The 24,351-nt window shown below is 31.3% G+C and overlaps 1 protein-coding gene across 1 annotated transcript in view; it reads left to right on the top strand.

The window, feature by feature from the left end:
• LOC106458083 overlaps positions 1 to 24,351 on the top strand; it is a 67,029-nt gene that overhangs the window by 33,697 nt on the left and 8,981 nt on the right. Inside the window, exons 8-17 of the mRNA XM_022384209.1 lie at positions 3,936 to 4,013; positions 4,382 to 4,469; positions 6,146 to 6,295; positions 7,820 to 7,922; positions 8,971 to 9,115; positions 12,182 to 12,369; positions 12,977 to 13,122; positions 16,639 to 16,831; positions 21,332 to 21,509; positions 23,241 to 23,379. Of these exons, the coding sequence (XP_022239917.1) occupies positions 3,936 to 4,013; positions 4,382 to 4,469; positions 6,146 to 6,295; positions 7,820 to 7,922; positions 8,971 to 9,115; positions 12,182 to 12,369; positions 12,977 to 13,122; positions 16,639 to 16,831; positions 21,332 to 21,509; positions 23,241 to 23,379 (1,408 nt within the window). The remainder of the gene's footprint in view (positions 1 to 3,935; positions 4,014 to 4,381; positions 4,470 to 6,145; positions 6,296 to 7,819; positions 7,923 to 8,970; positions 9,116 to 12,181; positions 12,370 to 12,976; positions 13,123 to 16,638; positions 16,832 to 21,331; positions 21,510 to 23,240; positions 23,380 to 24,351) is intronic.

The raw sequence follows: 24,351 nt of genomic DNA, 5'->3' as shown, positions 1-24,351 counted from the left end.
CTGGTTATGTTGCCTAATGCGAGCTTGGAGGACTAAGTATTATTATATTTACGAGGAAACTATGTAAAGGTGTCTTATTATAAACGACAACTTCACCAACTTTCACGTTAAAAATCATATAAACTTCCACCACTAACCTAGCTGGGTTCATAAAGCTTCACATTTCTTAAACTACTGTTTTCAGTAGGTCATATCATGGGTGTTGATACTTAGTCATATGTCAAAATTTGTACCTTAATTATTGTTTGTCAAAAATCTTCTCTCTGTATTGTACGTAACACCTAGGGGAACTAATTTAGCTTGCTTGGCGTTAAAAGGGGAGTAAAAGGTTTAGTATCATACTGAATAAGCTTAACATATAAAGTACAACATTTGGGACATAAGTAAATAGAAACTTGACCTTTTAACGGTCAGTTCATGCCTGAGTGAGTACCACCCTACGACAACAGTACACGTGCATATCTGAGTGCGATCGAATAAGCTATACTGTACTATTTTATGTGCTGATGTATTGTCGCGCGAGTGTTCGTATGTTTAAAATAATAACGTATCTTAAGCGTATTTCAGACTTCAGTTGTTTTCAAGTTTTTATGTTTACAGTTAAATCAACACGTGTATCGGAGACGTAATTATGAGACAAAATTGTCACGTTAAAGAATGTTATTCGTTTTAGCGGATTTTTACCGCAACCCATCCGTAAATCATAAAATTTCACATGTTTTCTTAACACATCACATGCTAATATGATTATTTTGGTGTGCAAGGATTTATGCGTAAGCTGACCGAGTTTTAGGGACAGCGGTTCTCAACCTATTCGATACTAGGGTCCCGCTTGGCTTGCTATCTCTCCAAGTTGTAACTGACCACTAAAATGCAAGTGCAAAAAAAAGAAAAGGAGAGGGGAAAAAAAACATTACGATTTATATATGAATTTTCTATTAGTTTTTGTTAGTTTGTCATCGTGAAGTCCCACGGAACGGCGCCTGTTCGGAGACCGGTGGTTGAGAATCACTGATTTAGGATATCCGCCGTATGTGTATATCACATTGGTCGTTTTTTATAGCTGTTACTAACATGTGTATATAAAGAAGGCTTAAATAACCAGTTCCAAAATATTAACATATAAATTCGACAGCTACTTTTCGATAAAAACATACCGCTCTTTTGTACTTTTTGATATGGAATGTTGTTGTTGGAGTTTTCATTAGTGTTCATCTTTGTGATTGAAAATATTCTGAAATTTCAGTCCACACCATATATAACAAAGTAGTTTGTGCTGTTAAGATGTTATTTTTTGCATTGACGGATTTACGATACATAAACTAATGTGCTAAAATGTGGATCCTTGGTTCGCTCTCAACACTTTGGATCCATGGCTGCGGTCAAATCCCTCTATTCAATTAATCAGTGAGTTTGGCGGTTGGCGGTGTTGACTAGCCAGCTATCTCCCCTCTAGTCTATCACTTTAAAATTAGGGACGGCTAACGCAGATAGTCCTTGAGTAGCTTTGCATAAAATTCAAAGTAATAGTGTGGTCTGACATTTGTAAATGTTGAGATTTGTGGGATACTTGTAATAAGACAATGACTTCACTACTTACAAGCGGAATACATGATTTGATTTGAATGATTTTACATCTTATACAAAATAATGTAAACAGTTCAAACAGTTTAGGATACAGTTATTTTTTTATCAAAAACAAAATATAATTATTTATGTTTTTATACAAATTTACATCTTTTTTCTGGAAATATTGTAAAGTTAAATGTTCAGTCATAGTTATAGTTACATCGTCATATATCATATGTGTGTGTGTGTGTATAAAACAGATCGCAGCTCCGCGTACAGACTAGTCGAGCATTTATTTTTACACGCTTTGTTTAAATTATTTTCTCTTTCTCTCTCTCTCTCTCTCTCTATATATATATATATATAACATTCTATTGCAAACTTACGATGTCTCTTATTGTGTGTAAATATAAGTGTCATTATGCGTTACATAAATAATTTTCTTTTGTGTATAACTATAACTTCTCTACATTTTAATTCTGTAATTAATATTTAAAGATAAAACGAAATTCATTTGTATAGAATGAAAGGAAAGATGAGAAGTATAGGGTTTTATATAGGGGTGGTTTGTTAATGCTCATCATGAAGTAATGAAAAGATTATATGTTCTAGTTTGTTCTATAGCACCGTGTTTCCCTAAAAGGCGTGCCTTGTTTCGTATTATTACATCATTTGACTGAACTAGACCGCCTCAACCTTCACATTGATTAAGTGGACTCACCCAGTGGCGTCTGTGTTCGCGTGGCCCGCTCGTTCTTATATTGTAGTACAACGTCGGGTTGGTGCTTTCTGCCGAACGTAGTAACGCACAGCGTTTTTTTTTCTTTCTTTTTTTTTGTTTGTTGTTGTTTTTTAACTTTTATAGCAACTTTTCTTAACATGGATAAAAAAAGTGAGAAGCTTAAATAATTATTTTCAACAGTATTTAATTCCATCAGACTGGGTGGTTAATTAGGTAAACTCGCAACATTTTTATGTTTCTGTCCCATTGTTAATAGATAGGACTGTGCGGTTGTCATTGTTGATTAAAGTCAAGCGGATTACTATTTATTCATGATGTTGGTACTTGCTACATGGTTTGTAATTTTGTGTAAACGACCCGATTTGTTTTGTGTTTGTGCTTTGTTCATAATGGAGTGGTTATGCTAGTTAATGATAAGTTTGATAGATTATTTAAAACTGGATATCTCTTGTCCTGTATGGTTTGATGTTAAACGATGCTTCTTACTCATCAATTTGATAGTATGGTAAAGTTTTGTTTTTCTAGCAAGAGACTGTTTTTTTTTTTGAACAACTAAAAAAAGAGTTTATCTTTAACGTTTATAAATGTTTTTTTTTTTTCTCGGTGCCGATTAGAAATGATTTATTATTTTAAACTTTGATGACATGGATAGACTATTTGCAGCTTTGGTTAGAATCTCTGGTGTTTGGTAACTTTTACCGATTTTGTGAAACTGTAATTTTCACAATGCTTTATACACTAATTGGACATTTTGTTAAGGCTCCCCTAAGTAAAGCACACTTATAGTTTGATATGTCAGATGAGCATGATAGCAGGTGCTCATTTAGCAGATGTGTAATGATAAAGACTATAATATTACTAGGACAGATTGTGGCCACCAGCTCCTGGTGACAAACTAAGTGAAAAATAATTAGATAGACTTGTCCTCATCAAGTACCATCTTTTATTCCTGTTGACTGAGTCCCTTATTGATAAGGATGCAATTATTTCTAACCACCTCATGCAAAAGCTGTCATATGACAGCTAACAGGTAATTAAAAACTAGTTATTTCAGATGCAAGTGGGTGAGTGTTGCTTCAATGGGGTTTAGAGCAAACTGTGGATGAAGAGAAGTGGGTTATGTGATCTGATGAGTTGTTCTTCAAGCCTTCTTTGTAAAGATATGGAAAAACTATATGATGCACTTGACCTTTCTTGTACTGTTTTGATCATCTTCTTTAGCCAACAAAACAATCAATTCTCAATCTGATTGAGCATGTATGAGATAAACTTAAGCATCACGTTCATCACTATAACTCTCTGCTAACAATTGTGAGCAAGCTAGATACTCTCTACCTCAGCAAGTTGGCTACAGTTGCACCTTCCAACTTCGTAATATGATCTTGGTAAATTGTGGTGTAATCCAGCATTGATGTATTGTGATTAATTTTTGTCAAGTTTAATGGGGGGGATTTATTATGTGGAACTGTGATGTTCATTATTTTTTGTATGGATTAATGATAAGGATTGTTTATGTTTAGTTATGGGTAACTTGTATTCATATCTGAAAAATGTATGTGGTTAAATTATGGTTCATTTGAGATGTGCATGGAAACATAAAGTGTTATACAGAATATTTTTCTAGATTGGAGATATGGTATCAGTGATTGACATGCCACCACCTGAGGAATCTACATGGTGGAGAGGAAAGCGAAGATTTGAGGTAATCAGGGTACTAAGGAAATTAAAGATGCAAACTTGAATTATCAAATAAAAATGGTATTATCATGAATCAAGTTTGTAATCTTTAGAAAAATTGTCTTTCTGTACCAATTAAGTTGAAATAAAAATTTAATACAGTACAAATGTAAATGGTACCAACCAGATAGAAGAACTATTTACAAACTCGCTAGATGATCAACCAGTTTCGAACAATAAAATAATGTTTTTAGAAAAACTTATGTTTTAAGCTATTTTTGGGGGGGTTAAAATATCAGTTTACAACATTTGTATTTGTGCCTTTATTTAAAGTATTACTAATTTTCACTGTCATTAAACATAATCTAATACCAACTTTCCCAAATTATCTAGGTTGGATTTTTTCCCAGTGAATGTGTTGAAGTAATTGGAGAAAAAGTTCCCCAGGTGTTCAAGATACCAACAGCTCCAACAAAACCTGGTCAGTCATGAGTGTTTGTAGATACACTTTTAAAGATGTCGGCTTTCATAATTAGTGTGATAGATGAGTGTTTTAGCATTTTAGTCATTATATTAAGTTAATATATTTCATTGAAATTAAAAATATGTGCTGCTTTCTTGATAGGTTGATATCTTAATATTTCTACTTTAGAAAACCACTAACTGTTTAATTTGATATTGCAATAATCTTAATTTACACCCTCAATGAAAACCCTGTAAACTCAATAAATTTAATACTTAGATGAGTATGTTTAGTTTTAATGCCCTAGACTTAGGTTTTTATTTGTAACGTTAGTTTTGCAGTATTGCTTAAACGAAGAAAAATGTAGGTGTTTTACAAATTTAGATGATTAATATAATAATCTGTAAAACACAGAACAAAATATCATCATGTTTGTAAACTATATCAGTGGTTCCCATCTACTAGGTCATATGGAGATTTCAGGTGGTCCACAAGATGGTTGAAAAAATATACAGTTACTGAAGTGTATTGTTTTAACATAATTTAAAAGGTTAATATTGCACAAAGCAGTCTGTGAAACTTTCTGATCAAAATTAGCTGGTCCACAGTGTGAAAAAGGTTGTAAACCACTTCACTATTCTACCATAAGTAATGGAACAGCACACCTTATACTAATGATGGTCCTATCCACACTCAGTTGGACAACATCTGAGTCTGATATATTTTAACTGACTAGTACCCAAGTCAACTGTGAGATGCATTGATGAAGTAGAAGACTGCAGGATATGGTAACTTGAAATATTGCCATGCAAACAAAACTACATTTGGAATTATGGTTTTGACTTTTTTTTCTCATTAAGGAATGTAATACAGATGTGTGCATTAATAAACAACTCAAAAGAATGTGTTGAATACACAAGGTTGGCAAGTCGGTTGTTTGATTGGTCAAACAATGTCATTTGACCAATCAAAAAAGTCTAAAACCTCTATTTAATACTGTAAATACCCTTGTATTAGTGAATTTTATCTGATGAATTTTTAAGCTCCAAACATCTCCCAACCCCTATTCATAGGCAAGTCTTAGAATTACACCCTTGTTAATAGACTTCAAGATAAGCGAGTGTTCAATCCAAACAATAAAGACTGTGTGTATGTGTGTTGTTTCTTAGCCTATTATTTTTTACCAGATGAAACCTCTATGTTATCCTCTACCATATTATGATATTCTTCAATCATATGCAGCAAACAGCTATGATTTTATTTAAACTTGCAATATAACTTTATAGTAATGGAATATCATCAACAAAAAATGGACATTTACTTGATATAATTACAATTATTAAAGCATGCATTAGGTCCTACCTATAATTATTTATCTGTTGTTACAACAAAACCTGGGTCACTATATCAGTACAGTGGTGACAAGCCAGTGTAAACAATAAAAATAATTGAATGAGTAATGTTTAATATATGTATTTAAGATAATAAAAACTAATAACAGACATATATTTGACTATTATTTGATTGGTCAATTAACCAGTTTTTTTTTAAAGCCAGTCAAATCTCCATCCAAGTGAATACAGTGTTAATAATGAATAAGAGTATACATAATTTGTGAAATAACTTTAACTTATAGTTACCACAAATGCTTCTGATATAAATAATACATTTTTATTACTTTTCCATCTTCCTAGTACTGCGAAAACAGGGAAAACTCATTGCTTTCTTCAGATCTTTTCTTTTGTCTCGACCCTCAAGGCGGAAACTTAAACAGAGTGGTATATTGAAAGAAAGAGTGTTTGGTTGTGACCTGGGAGAGCATTTGTTGAATACTTCCAGAGAAAGTAAGTAGAAAGTTCAAGTTTCTTGTTTCCGAACAAATAATGTTTGAGAAAATAGATAAAACAAACACACATACAATATTGGAAATAATTATGGAAGCAGTGAATAAAATTGGCATGAAATATTAGGGGGATTGCTTCCCCTCTATTATATGAAAATTAATTGCATCAGATACAGTCATGTCTTCATAATTTACACTGATAGGCTGTTATCCAATTGATCACACAGTAGCACACTAGCATAATACAGTCATACTATTCCCAGTAGTAGTGTGGTTAATGCACTCAGAACAAAAATGCCTAATGAAAATCATGTAGAAATCACAGTTTTGGCAGGTGAAGGCTACTCAATACAAAAGGTTGAAATTAAATATCTTGTTTCAGTTGGAGTTCTGTGGAAACTCTTGATGAGGTATGTAAAACTAATAGTGTTGAAAATAAACGCAGTGAAGCTAGAAAGCCCACATTCTTCAAAAATGATAACTAACTCAGAGTGTGTTATCAACACAATAATCCAGTAGAGACCTTGCCAATGACCTAGCTCCAAGTAAAAATATGAATGTTCTGGAGGCACACAGTAACATGGAGTGACCTTAATGATCACTGCCATGTTCCCCACTAGTGAGTCATAACTGATTTTGAGCTATGAACTGCATGACACACCAGTGGGTCACAGACAATTAGGTTTCAAAGCCAAATTTCTTTGTGGCATATGAGTTTGGGACCCTGTGACTGCTCCTCAGCACCTCTTGAATGGCACTAGGGTAGGAATTAGTAATACTACTGGTGGCAGCGAACATGTTAATTTTATTCAGCATCTCATTCTGTCTTGAAAAATACTTATTTGACAGGGATTTATCTTCCAGCAAGATAGTGAAAAGGAAAAAAAGAGGTCAATGAAACACTAAGAACCATGATTTGGCCTGCACAGAGCCCAATATACCTATTATTAAAGGTATACAAGTTTATATGGAAACTGAGAATATTTAACAGCAACCAATTAACTTGGCTGAATTGTTTAGACTAATACAAGGCATTTGGTACAATATTTAATAACAATACACTTATAAATTTGTGGTAGTGCTAAAGCAAGGTGTACTGCTGTTTCTAAAGCAAATACAAAGCACTAGTGGAAATTATTTGATTTTCTTTTGTATTTTGTATGATATGTATTATACTGGTGATAAATAGGCCATTTATTTGCAGTTACTTATTGTATGTGACTTCTGTATCTGTGTCACCTGTGATTTTTCCTTAATTGTTTCCAACACTGTATTTATACACAGCAGATACTGCTAAATGAACTGGATACAAATATTTCATACATGTGAATATTAGTAGTTGGTGTGTTTCTTATTTACTTGTTATTGCATATGTTTGAATGAGTCATGGTAAACATGTAACACAATTTAAATACGATAGAAGTTACATGGACTTGTTAACTTATTCATTCTTTGACATTTCGGGATTTATTAATAAATAATTTATCACTGATAAGTGATAAAAAGATATAATTCATTCTTATAGTTCCTCTGGTGTTAAAATGTTGCACCGAGTTTATTGAAACCCATGGAATTGTTGATGGGGTATACCGATTATCGGGAGTGACATCAAACATCCAGAAACTGAGGTAAGAATCTCTTTATTTCAATTTTTCTTCCTGCTACTTTGGATACTATAATTCAACTTTGTTTATCATAACTTTACAATAACTTCGACTGTATACAGTATTTTATTTAATTAATATTTGTACTGGAGTGTAGTTTGTGTTATTATGATTATTTCTGCTTTGAAATTTGACTAGACATGTTAAATTTCAACAAGATTAAGTATGTTAGTAATATGACCCATCATTTTAATTATCTATTTAAAATTGAGTGATAAAATATTGGTATAACTGATTTATCTACAAATTCTTAATACATTTAGACATTTTCCTTAAATGTAACTTTACAAAGCAATTAACAGATGACTCCTTTATACCTTTCTAATTACTATTTACTGTTTTTTTTCTGTGTTTTTTTAAATCAACACTTATTTCAGCATTGATTTATATCCATTCCATTCATTTTACTTTTGTAGAATCTGATGTAAGAAATCCAATCTCTGAGGCACAACATAGCCACTTTTATCACAACTTCAATCACTTTTTTTTCCAAAAACTAGAACAAGAATATCTATGTCATTTATCATTTCCCAGATGAAATAATATATCATTAGCTTTTACTGAGTTGCTCCTTTATATCAGTTATGCAGTGTATAAATGCTTTTTAATATGTTGTCATGGCTTGGTATTATAAAGATTATTAAAGGTAAATATTAATATGCAGTAGAGCATACAGACTTTTATAGATGTCATTTTGCATGTCCATGACATACTACAAGTTTCAATGCATGCACTTAATAATTAGGTTTAAAAATTTCACTCTAGACCAAGCATGTCCCAGTGACTCAGCGGTAAATGAGGAGGCTTATAATGCTGCAAACAGGGTTTTGATACCTATGGTGGGCATTGCACAAATAACCCATTATGTAACTTTGTGCTTAACAACAAACTAGAAAAAGCTGCTGTAGTTTTAGTTCCACAATAGTTAACCCATTAAACTAAAATAAATTTGAGTGAATGATTTTTTTTTTTTTAGTATTTATTTATTTATTTTGATATTTTTATGTGTTAGGTTAGCCTTTGATGAGGACAGAGCCCCAGATCTTAATGATGAAGCCATATTGCAAGACATCCATTGTGTGGCATCCTTGTTGAAAATGTATTTTCGAGAACTTCCAAACCCCTTGCTGACTTACCATCTTTATGATAAGTTTGTGGTAAGTTACAGTTATTAAATAATTCTATTAATGTTATAACTGTGTTGTTTTGTAAACTCAAATGGGTCCAAATGAAAATCGTAATTGTTTTGCCTTAGATTTGAATTTACACCTTTTTTCTTGTAAATCAAGAATGTATCGACAAGTATGTGAGCTACCTTCCAATTCAAAAGTAATAAATGGAGAGGCTGATATTCAATAATAATACAGCCAGTTGTGTTCTTCCCACACACTCGTAGAAACTAATTGTCATGTGACAGATCATTGTATTGGTAAAAAAAAAAACTGACTTTTCAGAAATGTTAAATACAGATATAATAATTGTACAAGTTGTGTATAGATATGTCTGTGGGTATATGCAACAGATTTTCATCCTAGTAGGAAAAATTTTTTTATAACATATTTTATGTTTTATCTAGTTTATGCATATATCACTTTATATCATCCTCTAAGTGACATTGTATATTTCTTTAATTTAAACTTTATTCTTCTCCTAATTTTTGTATCTATTTCACTTCAGGCAACAGTAGATTTTTTCCTTTTTTGGTTTTTTTTTTACCAGTTTGAATTTTCTTCTTTCAGTGTACCTACAAAAGTATAAAAGCTTAACAAGAAACTAAGCCTTTTGGTTATGTTTTTAAAATAAAGCAATAATTTGTAGATTATAGTGTTACTTAAGGTTCATGCTAAAAACTACAGTTCAGTGTTCACTTTCACACATATTTTCGAGGTTTATGTATGTATAAAACTTATCCAACTAGAGAAATCAACTTGTCTTGTAAAAATCAGCATTAATTATAATATTCAAATGTATATTTCCATCATCTGAAAGCTTAAAATAGAACAGTTCAGTTGCAATATTCCCTCTAATTTTTTCAATCCATGTGCAGAATGAATTTTTTTCATGTGCACCAGTATCAAGGCAATGTGTAGATGTGTGCTACCAGTTTTTTGTTGTTGTTATTTTTTAATTTGAGAAGGGGGGTATTTTTAGACCGTCAACCTTATTGGATCATTAGGCCACTCTTCAATGCTACCAGTTTGTTATTTGGGCTTTAGGCCTATTGACTGTTAGGGTCATTAAGGCCATCAATGTGTTGAGACTCTTAACCATTACTGAGGATGTGCACAGCTGGAATAATGAAGTGTGAAGCAATTGATAGGTTGTTGTTTGACAGGCTGAGAAAGCAGCAAGTCTGTGAAAATGTCTGTGTTTTTTATATCATCAACCCTCCAAAAACTAACAAAACTGTTGAATACCATTTAGTGAAACTTTTAGATCTGTATACCTATGTCTGAAACTATTATCATGGCGAGTCTCTACAATTAATTACAGTGAGTTAATTTGTTGATGTAAAACTTAACCTTTGTACCAATAATACATTACTGATTATCCTATGATAATGTAATTTATATTTCATGTAATAAAGAAATATCATTAGGTGAATAAATAATATTTTTTATATTACTTTCCTAAGTTTTCATGAATGTGCATGTAATATCTTAATTCATATCTAATTACAGATAAGAACTAACTTCTTGTTAGAGGGGCATGTAGAAGCTTATGGAAAGTGATTGAACAATTAAGTAATATATTTAATGATTACTGACCCCAAAAGGATAAATGAATTGTAAAGGAGCACATCTTGACATTTCCCATAATGCCTCAACTGAAGATCACTTTTCTCAACCTTGCAACTAGCTCTTAAAATATTGCTGTTACTGAAAGATTACGTGTTTTAAAACTGTACTGTTACGTAATACATCAATTAAATAACGAGAGGAAGAATTTATTTATTACGTTAAAAAACACAACACCGTGAAGTACCACTTTTGAACTTTTTTGGTTTATCATAGCATTTGTATTATGAATGCCACCAGGTCACAAGAAAGATCATTATTTGAATAGAATTAGAAATTGCTAACTATGAAATTATTTGTATGAACTAATTAACAATATACCACTTCAGGTACCACTTTTGAACCACAAGTTAATTGCCACATTGTTAAAGGTCATGGCTTATGCACTTTGACCCTCACTCATGCACATATGGTTAAAGTTCAACTGGCATAAAGAAAACCAAAAACTTATTACACCTCACATTAACATACCAGTGATCTATCATATTTAATTAGCAGGATATTGTTTCAACAAAGTAACTTCCACTTTTCATGTTGTTGATACTGTTATGTCTCTAGTGCTTGTTAAAAGTCAGCTTACATTTGTGTGCTTACCAAAGTTTACTACATTGTGAATATGGTGTACAAATGTACACTCAATGTTTTAGCAAAACTGTGCTTTTTTTCATGATACTGAAATGATGAAAATACCATTTATGAATACTTTTGTGTATTGTTAGCTTAGCAATATATTTGAATTAAATATATGCAATGTTTATACACTGTATTTTAATACTTCATATTATCAATGAGTGCTACTTGTTAATTAAACTTAATTGGTCAAGCTGCATTGTTAGCAAAATAAAAATTTGAGATGATTATTTTTTCAATAAAACATTGAATTATCTTTTATTTTTATACAGTATTCACTAAGCACATTGTGTTGTCTTATACTAAACATGTGATATGTAAAGTTTGTGGTACCATTAATATATGATTTATGTATATATGTATATCTTGGTTAATTGGTTCCTCTGGTTATTGTACTAAACTTCAGACACTTCATTTTAACATGAAAATTTGGAATTTTCACAAAGTTTTAAAATCTGGCACTATTGTTAACTATTCTAGTGTTTGAAAACATTGTGTGTTGTCTACTATGATAAACATATAATAATAAGTTGGCAAACAACAGTTTATAAGCATATTGAAGTAATTAATTGTTGGTGAACATGCTACATGTTTTCAACAGAACATGTAATATGTTTCCTCAAAACAGATAACTTCAATATGCTTATAAATCATTGTTTGCCAACCTGTTGTTATATTAGCATAATGTGCTTCCTTACCCAAGTATGATATACATAAACCACCATTTATTTTAATGGGGATAAAATTAATTATTAGTTTTTTTATTCTTTTTCTTGTGATACGTGATACTGTAAGAGTGCTGTTCAAGCTGAAGAAGACCTTCGACTTCTAAGGTTGCGAGATGTTGTTCAGCAGCTTCCTCCCCCCCACTATAGAACTTTGGAATTCCTTATACGACATCTAGCAAAAGTTGCTTCATGTGGCAATCAGACATCAATGACTCCAAAAAACCTTGCTATTGTGTGGGCTCCTAACTTATTGAGGCAAGTACTTGGCATCATTATATAGTTATCTGTGTTAATAATTGTTTATGGTGGTGGTTTGCAGTGAATTTTTACAATAAGGTTTTTACATGTGGAGACAAATTAGATAATCACTTACAGGGGTGAAATTCTTTAAGAAAAATAGAGGTACTTAGCTGGATGAAGTGGACATGTTTTTGAAAAAGAAAATCTACATGTAGACAAAAAAAACAACAAAGCAGCCTAAATAAGTCCCGGTACTAGTACCTTCTTCAAAAATAAGTTCCAGTACTCGGTACCAGTGAGTACCGGCAGAATTTCACCCCTGGTTATTTGAGACATACACCACTTGTATATTGAATTTTTTAACAGATATTACTGATGAACATTTTTGCATCATCAGGACATCACCTTCTTTCTTTTAGTGTCAGTGTTACATCTTTGGGAGAAACCTAGTATCTCTGCATTTACTTCTTTTTTTTTCTATAGTGTAAACAATGACAAAAACACTTTGGTCTTATTCATTATGAATAAGAAACATAAATAATAATATTTTCTAAGACCTGCTGCTTTGAAGAACTGATAATAATTTCTCTAGAAAACTGAATATAATCTTTTTTTTTATTAGATCTAAAGATGTAGAAGGTGGGGGAGGAGTAGGAGCCCTACATGTTGTTGGTGTCCAAGCAGTTCTCACAGAGTACCTAATTCGCTATGTTGATCTCATTTTTAATAACAGGCTACCTGTATTCCAGAGCCCAACTTGTGAACAAGGTAGTTATTTAATTAAGCTTCTGTGGAAGTTCTAACTGTTGTGGAGACTAAGTAGTATGATTGAAATCAGTGTTATAGACAGGAAAAAAATATGATATTTGTGTATTTTCCCTACGTGATATGGAGATTTAAAATTATTTTTTTCATTTATTTAGTTTCCTTACTGTAATGACAGCAACACATGATTCAGAAAGTCATGGAGATTGCTTTGTTTCTTTTTACTGTATAGTAATATTCTGCCAGAGAGGATGTTGTAGTAATATATAGCATCTGGGTTGAAAGGATTAGCAATATCCTTTTTTGGAATGATACAGCTAACCAATTCTGTGATTAATACACAGGTCAAAATATGTGTTGATGCTTTAAACTGGACAAAAAAAATTAAGTTTATCTTGAGCGAGGAAAAGTTGATGAGCTATTCCTTGATCCAGTAGAGGTAATCCTTCAAACATGTACAATCTTTTTATTTTTCATGCAAACTTTAAACTCAGTCAAGTTATCAACTACAGATTACTCCCCCTTATTTCTTGATCAAATCTGCTGATATTTGTGTGTTTTTACGATACTTGTCTGGAAATTGGTTTCACCTGAAAATACCACACTCTTGAAAGCTGATGTTATGAACTATTTTACTGCATCTTATTTTATGAAGATTCGTGACATCAACTCAAACTGCAATGAAGAAGCTGTGCTTTCTCTGTGCACTTTTTAATTATTTCAAATCAACAGTTTCAGCATATTGCATTATATTTTCAAACCATTAGACTTAAATCAGTTAGCTAGGTGTCATGGGTCTTACCATTATTTGTATTTAACATTATTGTTTAGTATCTATTTCAAACCATTAGGCTTAAATCAGTAAGCTAGGTACCATGGGTCTTACCATTATTTGTATTTAACATTATTGTTTAGTATCTATTTCAAACCATTAGGCTTAAATCAGTAAGCTAGGTATCATGGGTCTTACCATTATTTGTATTTAACATTATTGTTTAGTATCTATTTCAAACCATTAGGCTTAAATCAGTAAGCTAGATATCATGGGTCTTACCATTATTTGTATTTAACATTATTGTTTAGTATCTAAATCTATCATTTAGCTGCATAGTTTCATGCACTTTGTACAATAAAAATTTTTCATGTTTCAAGCTTTTTGTGTGTCTTATCATCAAGCCAGTAGTAAAATCACAGAAATAAGCAAAATATTTTCCCCTCTATAAAGGATTTCAACCCAGTTTAAATTGTTTCCACCTTTGAAGATCCCAAATAAGCTGTTATTTGAATATTTAGGGGATTCTAATGTGAATTTGGTTTGTCAAGTTCAGTGGTTCACAACCTTTTCACCACCAAGGACTCCTTTTATTATTATTTTTTTCCCCATGGACCCCATGTTTTTGAAAGATTCTACCTACCCAACAAACTGTTTTTATGAACTAGTAATTAACTTGTTTTCCCATTTATCACTATCAAGTAATAGACATATATAACTGAGTGTGCAATTTAAAAACTTATTTGTTTAATGAGATGGTATTACCTTTGCAGACCCCAGGTTGGGAACCACTGGACTAGTCACTTTAAACTTTCAGAGAAGAATGTGTGATTTATTGTTTATTAGTTGCAGTTCAATCTCACATATTGAACTCATCAAGTGAAATCTCCACCAATCTTCAATATCTTACCACTAGACAGTTCAGGTTTAGGGAAGAGCATAACTTTTCAAAATTTAAATGAGTGAAACCAAAATTTTGGAGAAGGATAGATCTTTGGAATGAAACCCTCATAAAAAATCTTTGAACTTCTTCATCTTCCTGAGAATGAGGAACTGTGCCTCCTGAAATTGTGTCTTTATCATGAACTAGTTTTGATTAGTGATAATAATCAGCAGGTTAGAAACGTTAGTTTGCTTAGTTCTTTGATAAGGACTTTAATAGATGTGTGGGATATAGGGTTGGCTGTTGAAATGCTTTTTTTTCCAATGTTACTAGCTTCTTTCTCATTGTTTGGCAACTGTGATGACAGGGTTGAGTACATTATACTTAAACAATTTTGAATAAACAAATCAACAAGTCACGTTACAACCACAACTGATAAAATAATGGTGGAACAGAAAGTAACAGAACTACATTTTGACATTGTTTGGCATTTCATAGGTAGTGTAATGCCATCTGCATTCACTTGGATCATATATATGTGTTCAGATTGGGAATTTAGAGTTTCCAAGGCTGGGATATCCTTTAATGGCATTGGTAAACAAAGGAATATGGATCAACTTGGGGTATTAGAAACGTCCAGAAAGAGAACTGTAACAACTCCTATCCAAAATGTGGTAAGCGAAGTGCAGCATATTGTAACAGGTGTGAATCTACAAACATAAAGGTCACTTCCAAAAGCCATCCACATGCCTCACCTAACAGTGTAAAATATAAGCAAGAAGAATCTCCATTGTGGAAGTGAGACCAAAAGAGTATAGAGTCACCAAGATATGGTTCTTTACATACAACAGGTTCTGCATTAAGTTATTTGAAATTTATATCTATGTGTTATAATATTTTTTTTTATTTTATTATTTCTGCCAAAGTCATATGTCTATGGTCAAATCAGCTAGTAAAAGCAGCAAGTTCTTTTCCTAGCTTACTCATTTCTTCTCAAAACTGTAGTCCGTTCATCAAAAGAAATATGTTTTGGCCATGAGAATCTAATTTGAAAAGCAATGGAAAACAACTGTGTATGGCATAAAATTGTCATTGAAGATCTTACTGAAGAAGAGGAAGATACAAATCATGAATCAATCAATTTGAAATACCATATAATTTAGAAATTTTTTTTGTGTGTGTTAAAATATTTTGCTGAACCTTTCTGTTAGTGTATCTACTTTTTAATTCCTTTTCATCTGAACAGTGAGCCTAAATAGATAGATGGTGTTTCTTACTCACAAGTTCAGTAGACATGACCACTGCTGTAAAGTTACTTTTATTTAACCAGAACTAGGATCTCTGCATCAGTTGTGGTAGCACAAATCTGGACCATTTTTGATCCTTCCTGCTCTTTACCGTTACAGTTTTTACACAACATGATTCGTGAAGTAAGACATACATATTTTAAAAGTTACCATGACAACTGAAAATCATGTAGAGCTTTTTGATCTGCATGTAGGATGTAACACATTATAAAATTAAGTTTTGTTTTTTAAAAAATGGGAATTTTATAACATATATCTTTTATTAAAGTAGCTTGCTATTTCATTTTATATATATATATAGTGAGATGTCTAAATAACAAAGAAAAATATCAAATAACTCTTATAGTTATATAAATAATGTGGTCTATTCAATATCAAATTATAAAATTATGCAATCTTTCTTATAATCTTTCAAAATTTCCAATACTTATAAAACCATCCCACTTGATTTGTACAGTGTTTTTGTTAGTATTATACATCACACGTTTAATCTCAAAGAAAATAACATATGATTTTTAAAATGTCTTTATCAACTTGTTTTTTCTCCTCTTTTCTAGATTCTCCAAGGAAACAGCGGCCAAAATCCCTTGCAATTTCAACTCCTACAAAACTTTTATCCTTGGAAGAAGCAAGAGTAAAAGCTCTTTCTTCCAATCTACCCCTCTTTCAGCAAAAATATATTGATGTTGGAGGCGGACCTGATAACCTCCCTGCTAAATACCACACCATTTTAGAGTTACCATCATCAAGGTATAACAGAATTTGAGCTGTGCACTATGTAGTCTTTGTTTAGTATAGAAAAGTATAGAGTTAATAATTTAGAGATGTACTAGATAGTGTTTCAGCTAGATATCAAATAGTTGATATGTTTATCTAACCAAACAGTTTCCTTAGTTTCACAGCACACTGGGAATTATGAGAAATAGAAGTAAATACAAAATTTTGAAATAAGTAAAGAAAATACAGACTGAGTAGGATACAATAACAATTCTTTGACAAAGGATTATGTAATAATTTCAAGCAAGTACTGATTTCAGATGGCCATGTTGAATGGCTACAGTTGTAAGTAATATTTTTCTACAGAGAGAAAAGAATTTTATGGATATTAGTCTTGTCTGGACATGTCCAATGTTACTTTAATTCTCAATCTGTAGTATGGCCCACAATACAAATAATTGTGACAAAAAAAATCAGATGTTGTCTTAGTATCAGTCCAAAAACAAAATATACATAAACGTATCATTTAAAGCACATAAACTGGTCTCTGAGACTTCCACTTTAATAATAATTGATGTTTACTATCAGTGGCATGAAGACTGATTCAGTGAGAATCCCTCTGTGTTCACCAATTATAATTGTTTAAATGCAAAAGAGCCTCTTATATGGATTACTTTGAAGTATTTGGTGATTTGAAAGTTTGTGTAACACATTAATTTTACATCGTGGTAATGGAAAAGGAACTTTTCTTACACCAGTGAAGAATCGTCTGAAAAATAAGCATGCTAACTCTTCAGTAATTTTAACAAATTTTAAAATCTACTTAATATAGTAGTGAAGATGAGTATGTATCATCAAGCTTCAAGGAGTTTACCAAACAACAAACCATACAGGAGTGTTACTATGGAAAGAAACAATGAGATATTAATGTCATCGTTCTAAAAAGTTAAACTATGTAACTAATAAAATGGTTGCATTAGATAACCAACCACCATATTCACTTGTTAATGATCGGAGGTTTGTTCATTTCATGAAGAAAACACAACCACAATACAGATTACCAAGTGAAACTAGATTCTCTCAGGTATATATAAAAGATATGAGATTACAGTTGCAGGTCAAGTTTTGAATGTCAATGCCATTTCCATAATTTCAAGTATCACATCATAGTAAAAGACAAACAGTTTCATTAGTTTCACAAAACAACACTCACAGAAAATTTGGATCTGCAATGTATAAAATGTTGAAAGATCTAATGAATATATTAGAAATCGATAAAGATGAAAATGTTCACCTCCAAGTAAGAAGTAATGGGGAAATTATTATTAGAGGTTTTCACAATGTGTATTGTCAAGTGAATTGACATTACAACTATAGTTTCAGTGAGCTGTAGCTGATCTCATAGCAGTCAATAGAATGATTGTTACACATATCAACCACTCGTCTCTAGCGTGCCCAAAATTAATTGATATAAAAATTCATTTATACATGCCTTTAAAAAAACTTATACAAGACATACAGATAAGATTTAATCCAACATATTATCTCCCTGAAAAGTTTGTGGAACAAAAGAGAGCAATAAGAATATGCTGCTGACAACTTTACAATTTTCAACAATAATCAATGATCCCTTCTGAAGACATTTTTAAGGTGGTTACAACCATTTAAAAACATTAGCTTCCCTGACCCACTATTTGGAAAAGGATAATACAAGTTACTTTAAACTGTAAGTGAAATGGAACTTGACAGAGAAAGCATTGACACTGTCAGTTTCAAATGCTAATGTATCAGAATTCAACTTTGGTTTGGGTTCCCTGATGGCTAAAGTTGCTTTAATTCTTGTATCTTACTTACTTACTGTTGGAATTATATATTATGCTAAAGATCTTTTCATCTGCAGTCCCACCACATTCTTGGTCTAGGTGTTTGAAGAATTAGCTGCAGTAGGTTTCAGATGCTTTTTCATACTCTGCTTTACATGATGTATGGTTAATTACACATAATCACCTCAACTTCAAGAACAAACATATTAATTATTAATAAACATTGAAATGTATTGACTCTGTCCCTTATTTTTGTCAATTTCATTCACAATCAAATGTAATTAAAGTGACATAGATGACTCGTCACCATTAGCACCATTATATGTTAAAAGTTTATTGCAGGAAGCACATGATTCATTGTGGTATGTATATAATTAATGATATTGATCACAAAAGTCATGACAAAGAAGTTGCTGTCACAAGTGAAATTGATTTCTATTCATCTCTACCACTTTGAAAACAATAGTCCAATTCATTATTTTGGTGGAAATGAAACCGGGATTCAGTTCCAATACTATCATTTATCAGCCCCATTCAGCAAGATGATATAGTGGGAATCTATTCTCAAAAGTTAGCAACATTTATGAAGCAAAGATAAACCAGTTGCTTTCACAAAACACATAGCTTACTTGTACTTTCATCACAATATCAAACTCCTTAAGTATTAAACAAGAATATCTGAATGAGAAAGCGAAGATTACAGTGTGCCTTCAATAACTGATAAGTTTAATATGATATACTGATCTAAGTGTTAATTTACACTCACTTGAGTTACAGCTTAGGTTAGGTTAGGTTGATTTACAAGAATACCTATACCTATGCTTACTAAACAGCTTTTGTGAGAATTGATTGATAAATGTGCATTACATTTTCTCATGTTTGTTAAATGTACAGTAGCTACAAACCACTTTTCTGGAAATTTGTTTGTGAGAGTGATTGCTCTTCTTAGTACTTCCATTGAAATATGGAAATGTTATCAATGTCATTGAATTAACCTAGTGTCTAGCTGGTGGGACAAGTTCATAAGTGCCTCAATACTTCCATTGAAATATGGAAATGTTATCAATGTCATTGAATTAACCTAGTGTCTAGCTGGTGGGACAAGTTCATAAGTGGCTCAATACTTCCATTGAAATATGGAAATGTTATCAATGTCATTGAATTAACCTAGTGTCTAGCTGGTGGGACAAGTTCATAAGTGGCTCAATACTTCCATTGAAATATGGAAATGTTATCAATGTCATTGAATTAACCTAGTGAAGAGCCTTTCATTTTAATAAAATGAATGATTAAAATCAAAATAGTTGTTTTCATTCAATTGATATTACCTTTTTTCTACTGTTACATCAATAACATCAGTATATTATTATTAACACATATAATATGCAAGCCAATTTAATTTCAGCTTGTTGTCCCAAGGAATACTGTCATATTTCACTGTTTAACCACGAGTAGCATATACATAAGCGATGCTGTGATTGCTTTTATTTATTAGCAGTAAATATTCACTGTATGACATGTTTTGTCTACTGCTCTTATATTCCTAACAAAAATGTCCACAAAATAATGTTAATTTTATCATAATCTAACAGGACTAACAATTTCAGATGCAGTAATTCTTGTCCAACCTTCATATGTCATTTTGTATAGCCTTAAAGCACAAAGAGTAGCTACAAACATTGAAATTTCCAGGATCCCAATAAGTTATGTTCCTAAGCAACAATTATGAGCTCGATGGGGCATGGGAATGATCTCAACCTTCAAACAAAAGAGACTGGTATTAATAAATGGTGCCCTATGTTTAGTGATTATTAAATTTTTATCAAGCAGAGATTAATTATGTATTAAAAGGCTGGCAAAGATTACATTGCTTGATTAGAAACTGTAGTATTCACCATTCTAAAATTATTTCATTTCAATTTAAGTTTAATATAATTTGTATAACTTGAGAAAGAAGGATCATATGCTTTGGAAAATATTAGTATTAAACAGCTTTATACACACAAACAAAACATGTGTTATTGATAAATGAGTTTGTTTAATAATTTTTGTAATATTTACCAAAACCCTCAAACATTCTACAGTAATAAAGCTATTAGTTATTTGATCTTCTGGGTCGTAATTTGTTATTTATAACTCTTATACCTTATAATAGGGTTACTTAAAACTGTTTTCAATAAAAGATATGAAAATTGCAATTATTTGGCTGCTGAACAGGTACTGTGTCCTATTAAATGGCCAAATAATGAATATCTGTAACAACCTTAGTTGATATGTATGAGTATCTAACCAAGTAATGTTGCATTTTATTTATCCATATTAACATTATGTGTGAAAATTTTAGCTAATGAATGTCAAAAAAGAACAATAATATATCCCAGAAATCTATAGCAGAAAATGAAAATAGTTTTTGCTACAAGATGTTATTATTTCTCTCTCATTTTTTTATTTGTAGAACATTAAAAAGGCAGTAAATGTATTAGATAAGAGCTTGCTGACAACTTGTGAAACATATAACTCTATCTTGATGATGTTGATAAGAGTGTTCTGGTCCATACCTTTCAGCTACTACACACTGAAGTAAGATTAAGTTACCTATTATATTGTTCTAGTTTCCAAATTGAGCAGACATAAGACTTACCTCTATCATATTATTGTTATCAGGCCTATTAGATTAATTTCTGTAAATCTTATTCAATGATACTTTCAGCAAAAGGAGCAGTGGAAAAGGAAAGAAATCCCCATCTGGATGGAAATCTTTCTTCTCTCGAGGCTGGCACTCGGGAAGTACACGTGAAAAGGATCGAGGTAGTCAAAGGCCAATTTTAAACCCTAGAAAAGCAAGCACAGGTTCTCTGAAGTATACAACCACAGTTTTACCCTTACAAGTATGTTTTTAAGCATGTAATTTTATCTAAATTAAGTTGAACAAATATACATATGAATGTGGAGTGGAATGAGTAATGTAGAGGTAGGTGAACAGTATTGTTCACTACTTTTATGACTAGTTACTAAATTTTAGTCTACAGTTTTATTCAGCTTCACTCTGCTAATTGTTATTTTACCCATTGGGTAATTTAGTGTCTTGAAAGTTAGTTTGGTCTTAGTTTCTCGATTTCCAGAGTTACTTTTATTTGCACATCTTATTCACACACCATGTTTTGTGGATAGTTTGATTTCAAGATATTTTTTAATTTTATTTCTTAGCACATAATCATCCATAAAATGACAGTTTTGACACACAAAATTTCACTTTACAAGGAAGTGTTTTTAAATGTCAAGTAATGTAAGATGAAACCATTTTGTTACCTTTTCTGTTTCTTTATGAAAATAATAATAATTACTGGTAATATGATAAGCTCCTTAAAATATCAAATTTTCCTTGTATTTAAACAGGTATAAAACTGTCAACATAACCACAGTCCTGTGTACATTGGTTTATATGTTCCCATTTCTATATAATTTACACAATTATTAATATCTACATCTAAAAAGAAAGACAAATCTGTGTCCCTTTCTTCATCTGTAAACTTAATACAAGGATATTGATTATATAGGTACTCCAAAAATTAAATCAATTTTTTTTTTTTATTATTGTATATATATATATATATAACTTAAGGATAATGTAGGTATTATCCAGTTTGAAAGATCTCTGGACAGTTAAATTTAACCATTGGTTTTCATGATAACATAACAGGTTTGATAGACTAGGTCTAATTTTGAGGCCATAGGAACACTGTCTGTTTGATCATAAATGCTATTATGATGCTTTAACTTCTAGCCAGTTTTGGAATTCTTAAGAATAAAATATTTGTTTGTGCTTGGTATGTTTTTCAGCATTGGATACATTTTAAAAAATATAAAATATGATTGAGTTATTGTAGTTTGATATATTTAAAGCAACAGATGTCTGGTCTTATTTAAACATTTTTAAGTTCATGCTGTTTATTTCTTTTAACTGTAGTGTATTTTGTAATTTCAGATGAGTTTTAAATAGACAGTATTAAGGCACCTGCTTGCTGTTTAAAATCTGAATGTAAGATAGGACTTGTATATTATTGAAATTGTTTACTGGTTGTGCTTTCACAGAAGTTAAAATATTTGTTTAAGGCTCAGTGTATCAAAACTTTCATAAATTTTCTCTAGTGTTTACTGTGCAGTCAATGTATCCAACATCTATATTGTCATCCTAGATCTTATGCACTGTTCTTGGTACTAGGTAATATGTGGGCTGACACTTCTTGTATTCTTATTTACAGACAGAATTGTATATGGTGTGTCATATTGTATGAAATGCATGGTGATTTTGTTTTATAAAAATACAAAGGGACATATAACTTGTACTGTGTTATTTTTAGTACAGAGGTAGATTGTAATGGGAAATCTCACCTGAAGAAAATTACAACTTAACATAGTACGAGAAAAGTATCAATAAAAATTGTTAAATAATAATTGTTTTCTGCAAATGTGTTTTTTCATACATATATAAGAAGAAAAAAGAAACAATAAAAAAACTGATGTAAGGTTAAATTTTTATTAATTTTTTTCAATTGTTTTAGTTCATTCAAGGTGTTTTTGTCAAATTGTGTAAATCTTTACCATACATCTCTTTACAGGAAAATACTGTGACAGAAACAGATGGACATTCTAAAAAACTGCGTGCTGTGAAGAGTGCAGAGTCCTTAATCTCTTCGTTGGCTAGTAATGGTACATCTTGTCGTAACTCTAAAGTATCCGAGTCATCGGGCTCAGCAGGTAATGCACTCACATCTAATGAATATGTTAGCATAACTTCCTCCACCAAGTAAGTAACATAAATTCAGACAAAAGTAAAGATATAATTAATCATTTTTTTACTACTCAAACGTCAGTTCTGAAAACTTTTTCTTTCTTTTTTTTTTGAGGTTAAATCATTGTGTTTTTTGTTGTTGTTTTTTATTGTAGCAGATTTGCTCTGGTCTTCTGCTTGTATACAAAATAATAACTTGATAGATTTTAATTTAAAAGCATGACAGATGAGTAATTCATAATGTATATAATTTGATATATACTGAACTAGATATAAACTGAGTAGAGCTGGGTAATCAACTCAATTAATTGATGTACAAGATTACCTACCAGCATCAATTACATTAATTAATATTGCATAAAATAACTGATTAATCAAAGTTATGACTAATTCAGTTATTGTCACAAAAATAATCAGTTAAACATTTTAATGTTTCCAGTTAATTTTTTTTTAGTATTCTAACTATCCAAATAATCAAAATATTGCCATTGTGATTGCTTCAATTGATTGAAGGTTGTTTAGCTGAATCAGTTTTACAACTCACAAATATAATCAATTAATCAAAATTGGTGTTTTCAGTTATTACTACATTCGTTTATTCCAACTATCCAAGTCTTGTGAGAATAATACATTAGTTGAATTTAATCAATTAATGAGCCCATTGATCAGTTGATTAACAAATTTTAGTCTACAGAGTATGAAACAGTTATACGTGTTCAGTGTGTAACACGATTTTATGAACTGAAACAAAGAAAGTCACAAAAATGAAGAATAAAACCCATAGTAAAAAAAAAAAATTAAAAGGTGCTTACAGCAGTCTATGAAATGACCCAAAGCTAAATTATTGCAAAGTAAAGTAAGTGTAAAGTTTTAATGAAGGCAAACTTTGCTGAATATGTAGAAACATCTGAATGTGTGTTTGCAGTGATAAGCATATG

This window comes from Limulus polyphemus, unplaced genomic scaffold (genome assembly GCF_000517525.1).
Source record: "Limulus polyphemus unplaced genomic scaffold, Limulus_polyphemus-2.1.2 Scaffold414, whole genome shotgun sequence".
Taxonomy (NCBI): Eukaryota; Metazoa; Arthropoda; class Merostomata; order Xiphosura; family Limulidae; genus Limulus; species Limulus polyphemus.
This window is presented reverse-complemented; position numbering and strand designations above follow the sequence as displayed.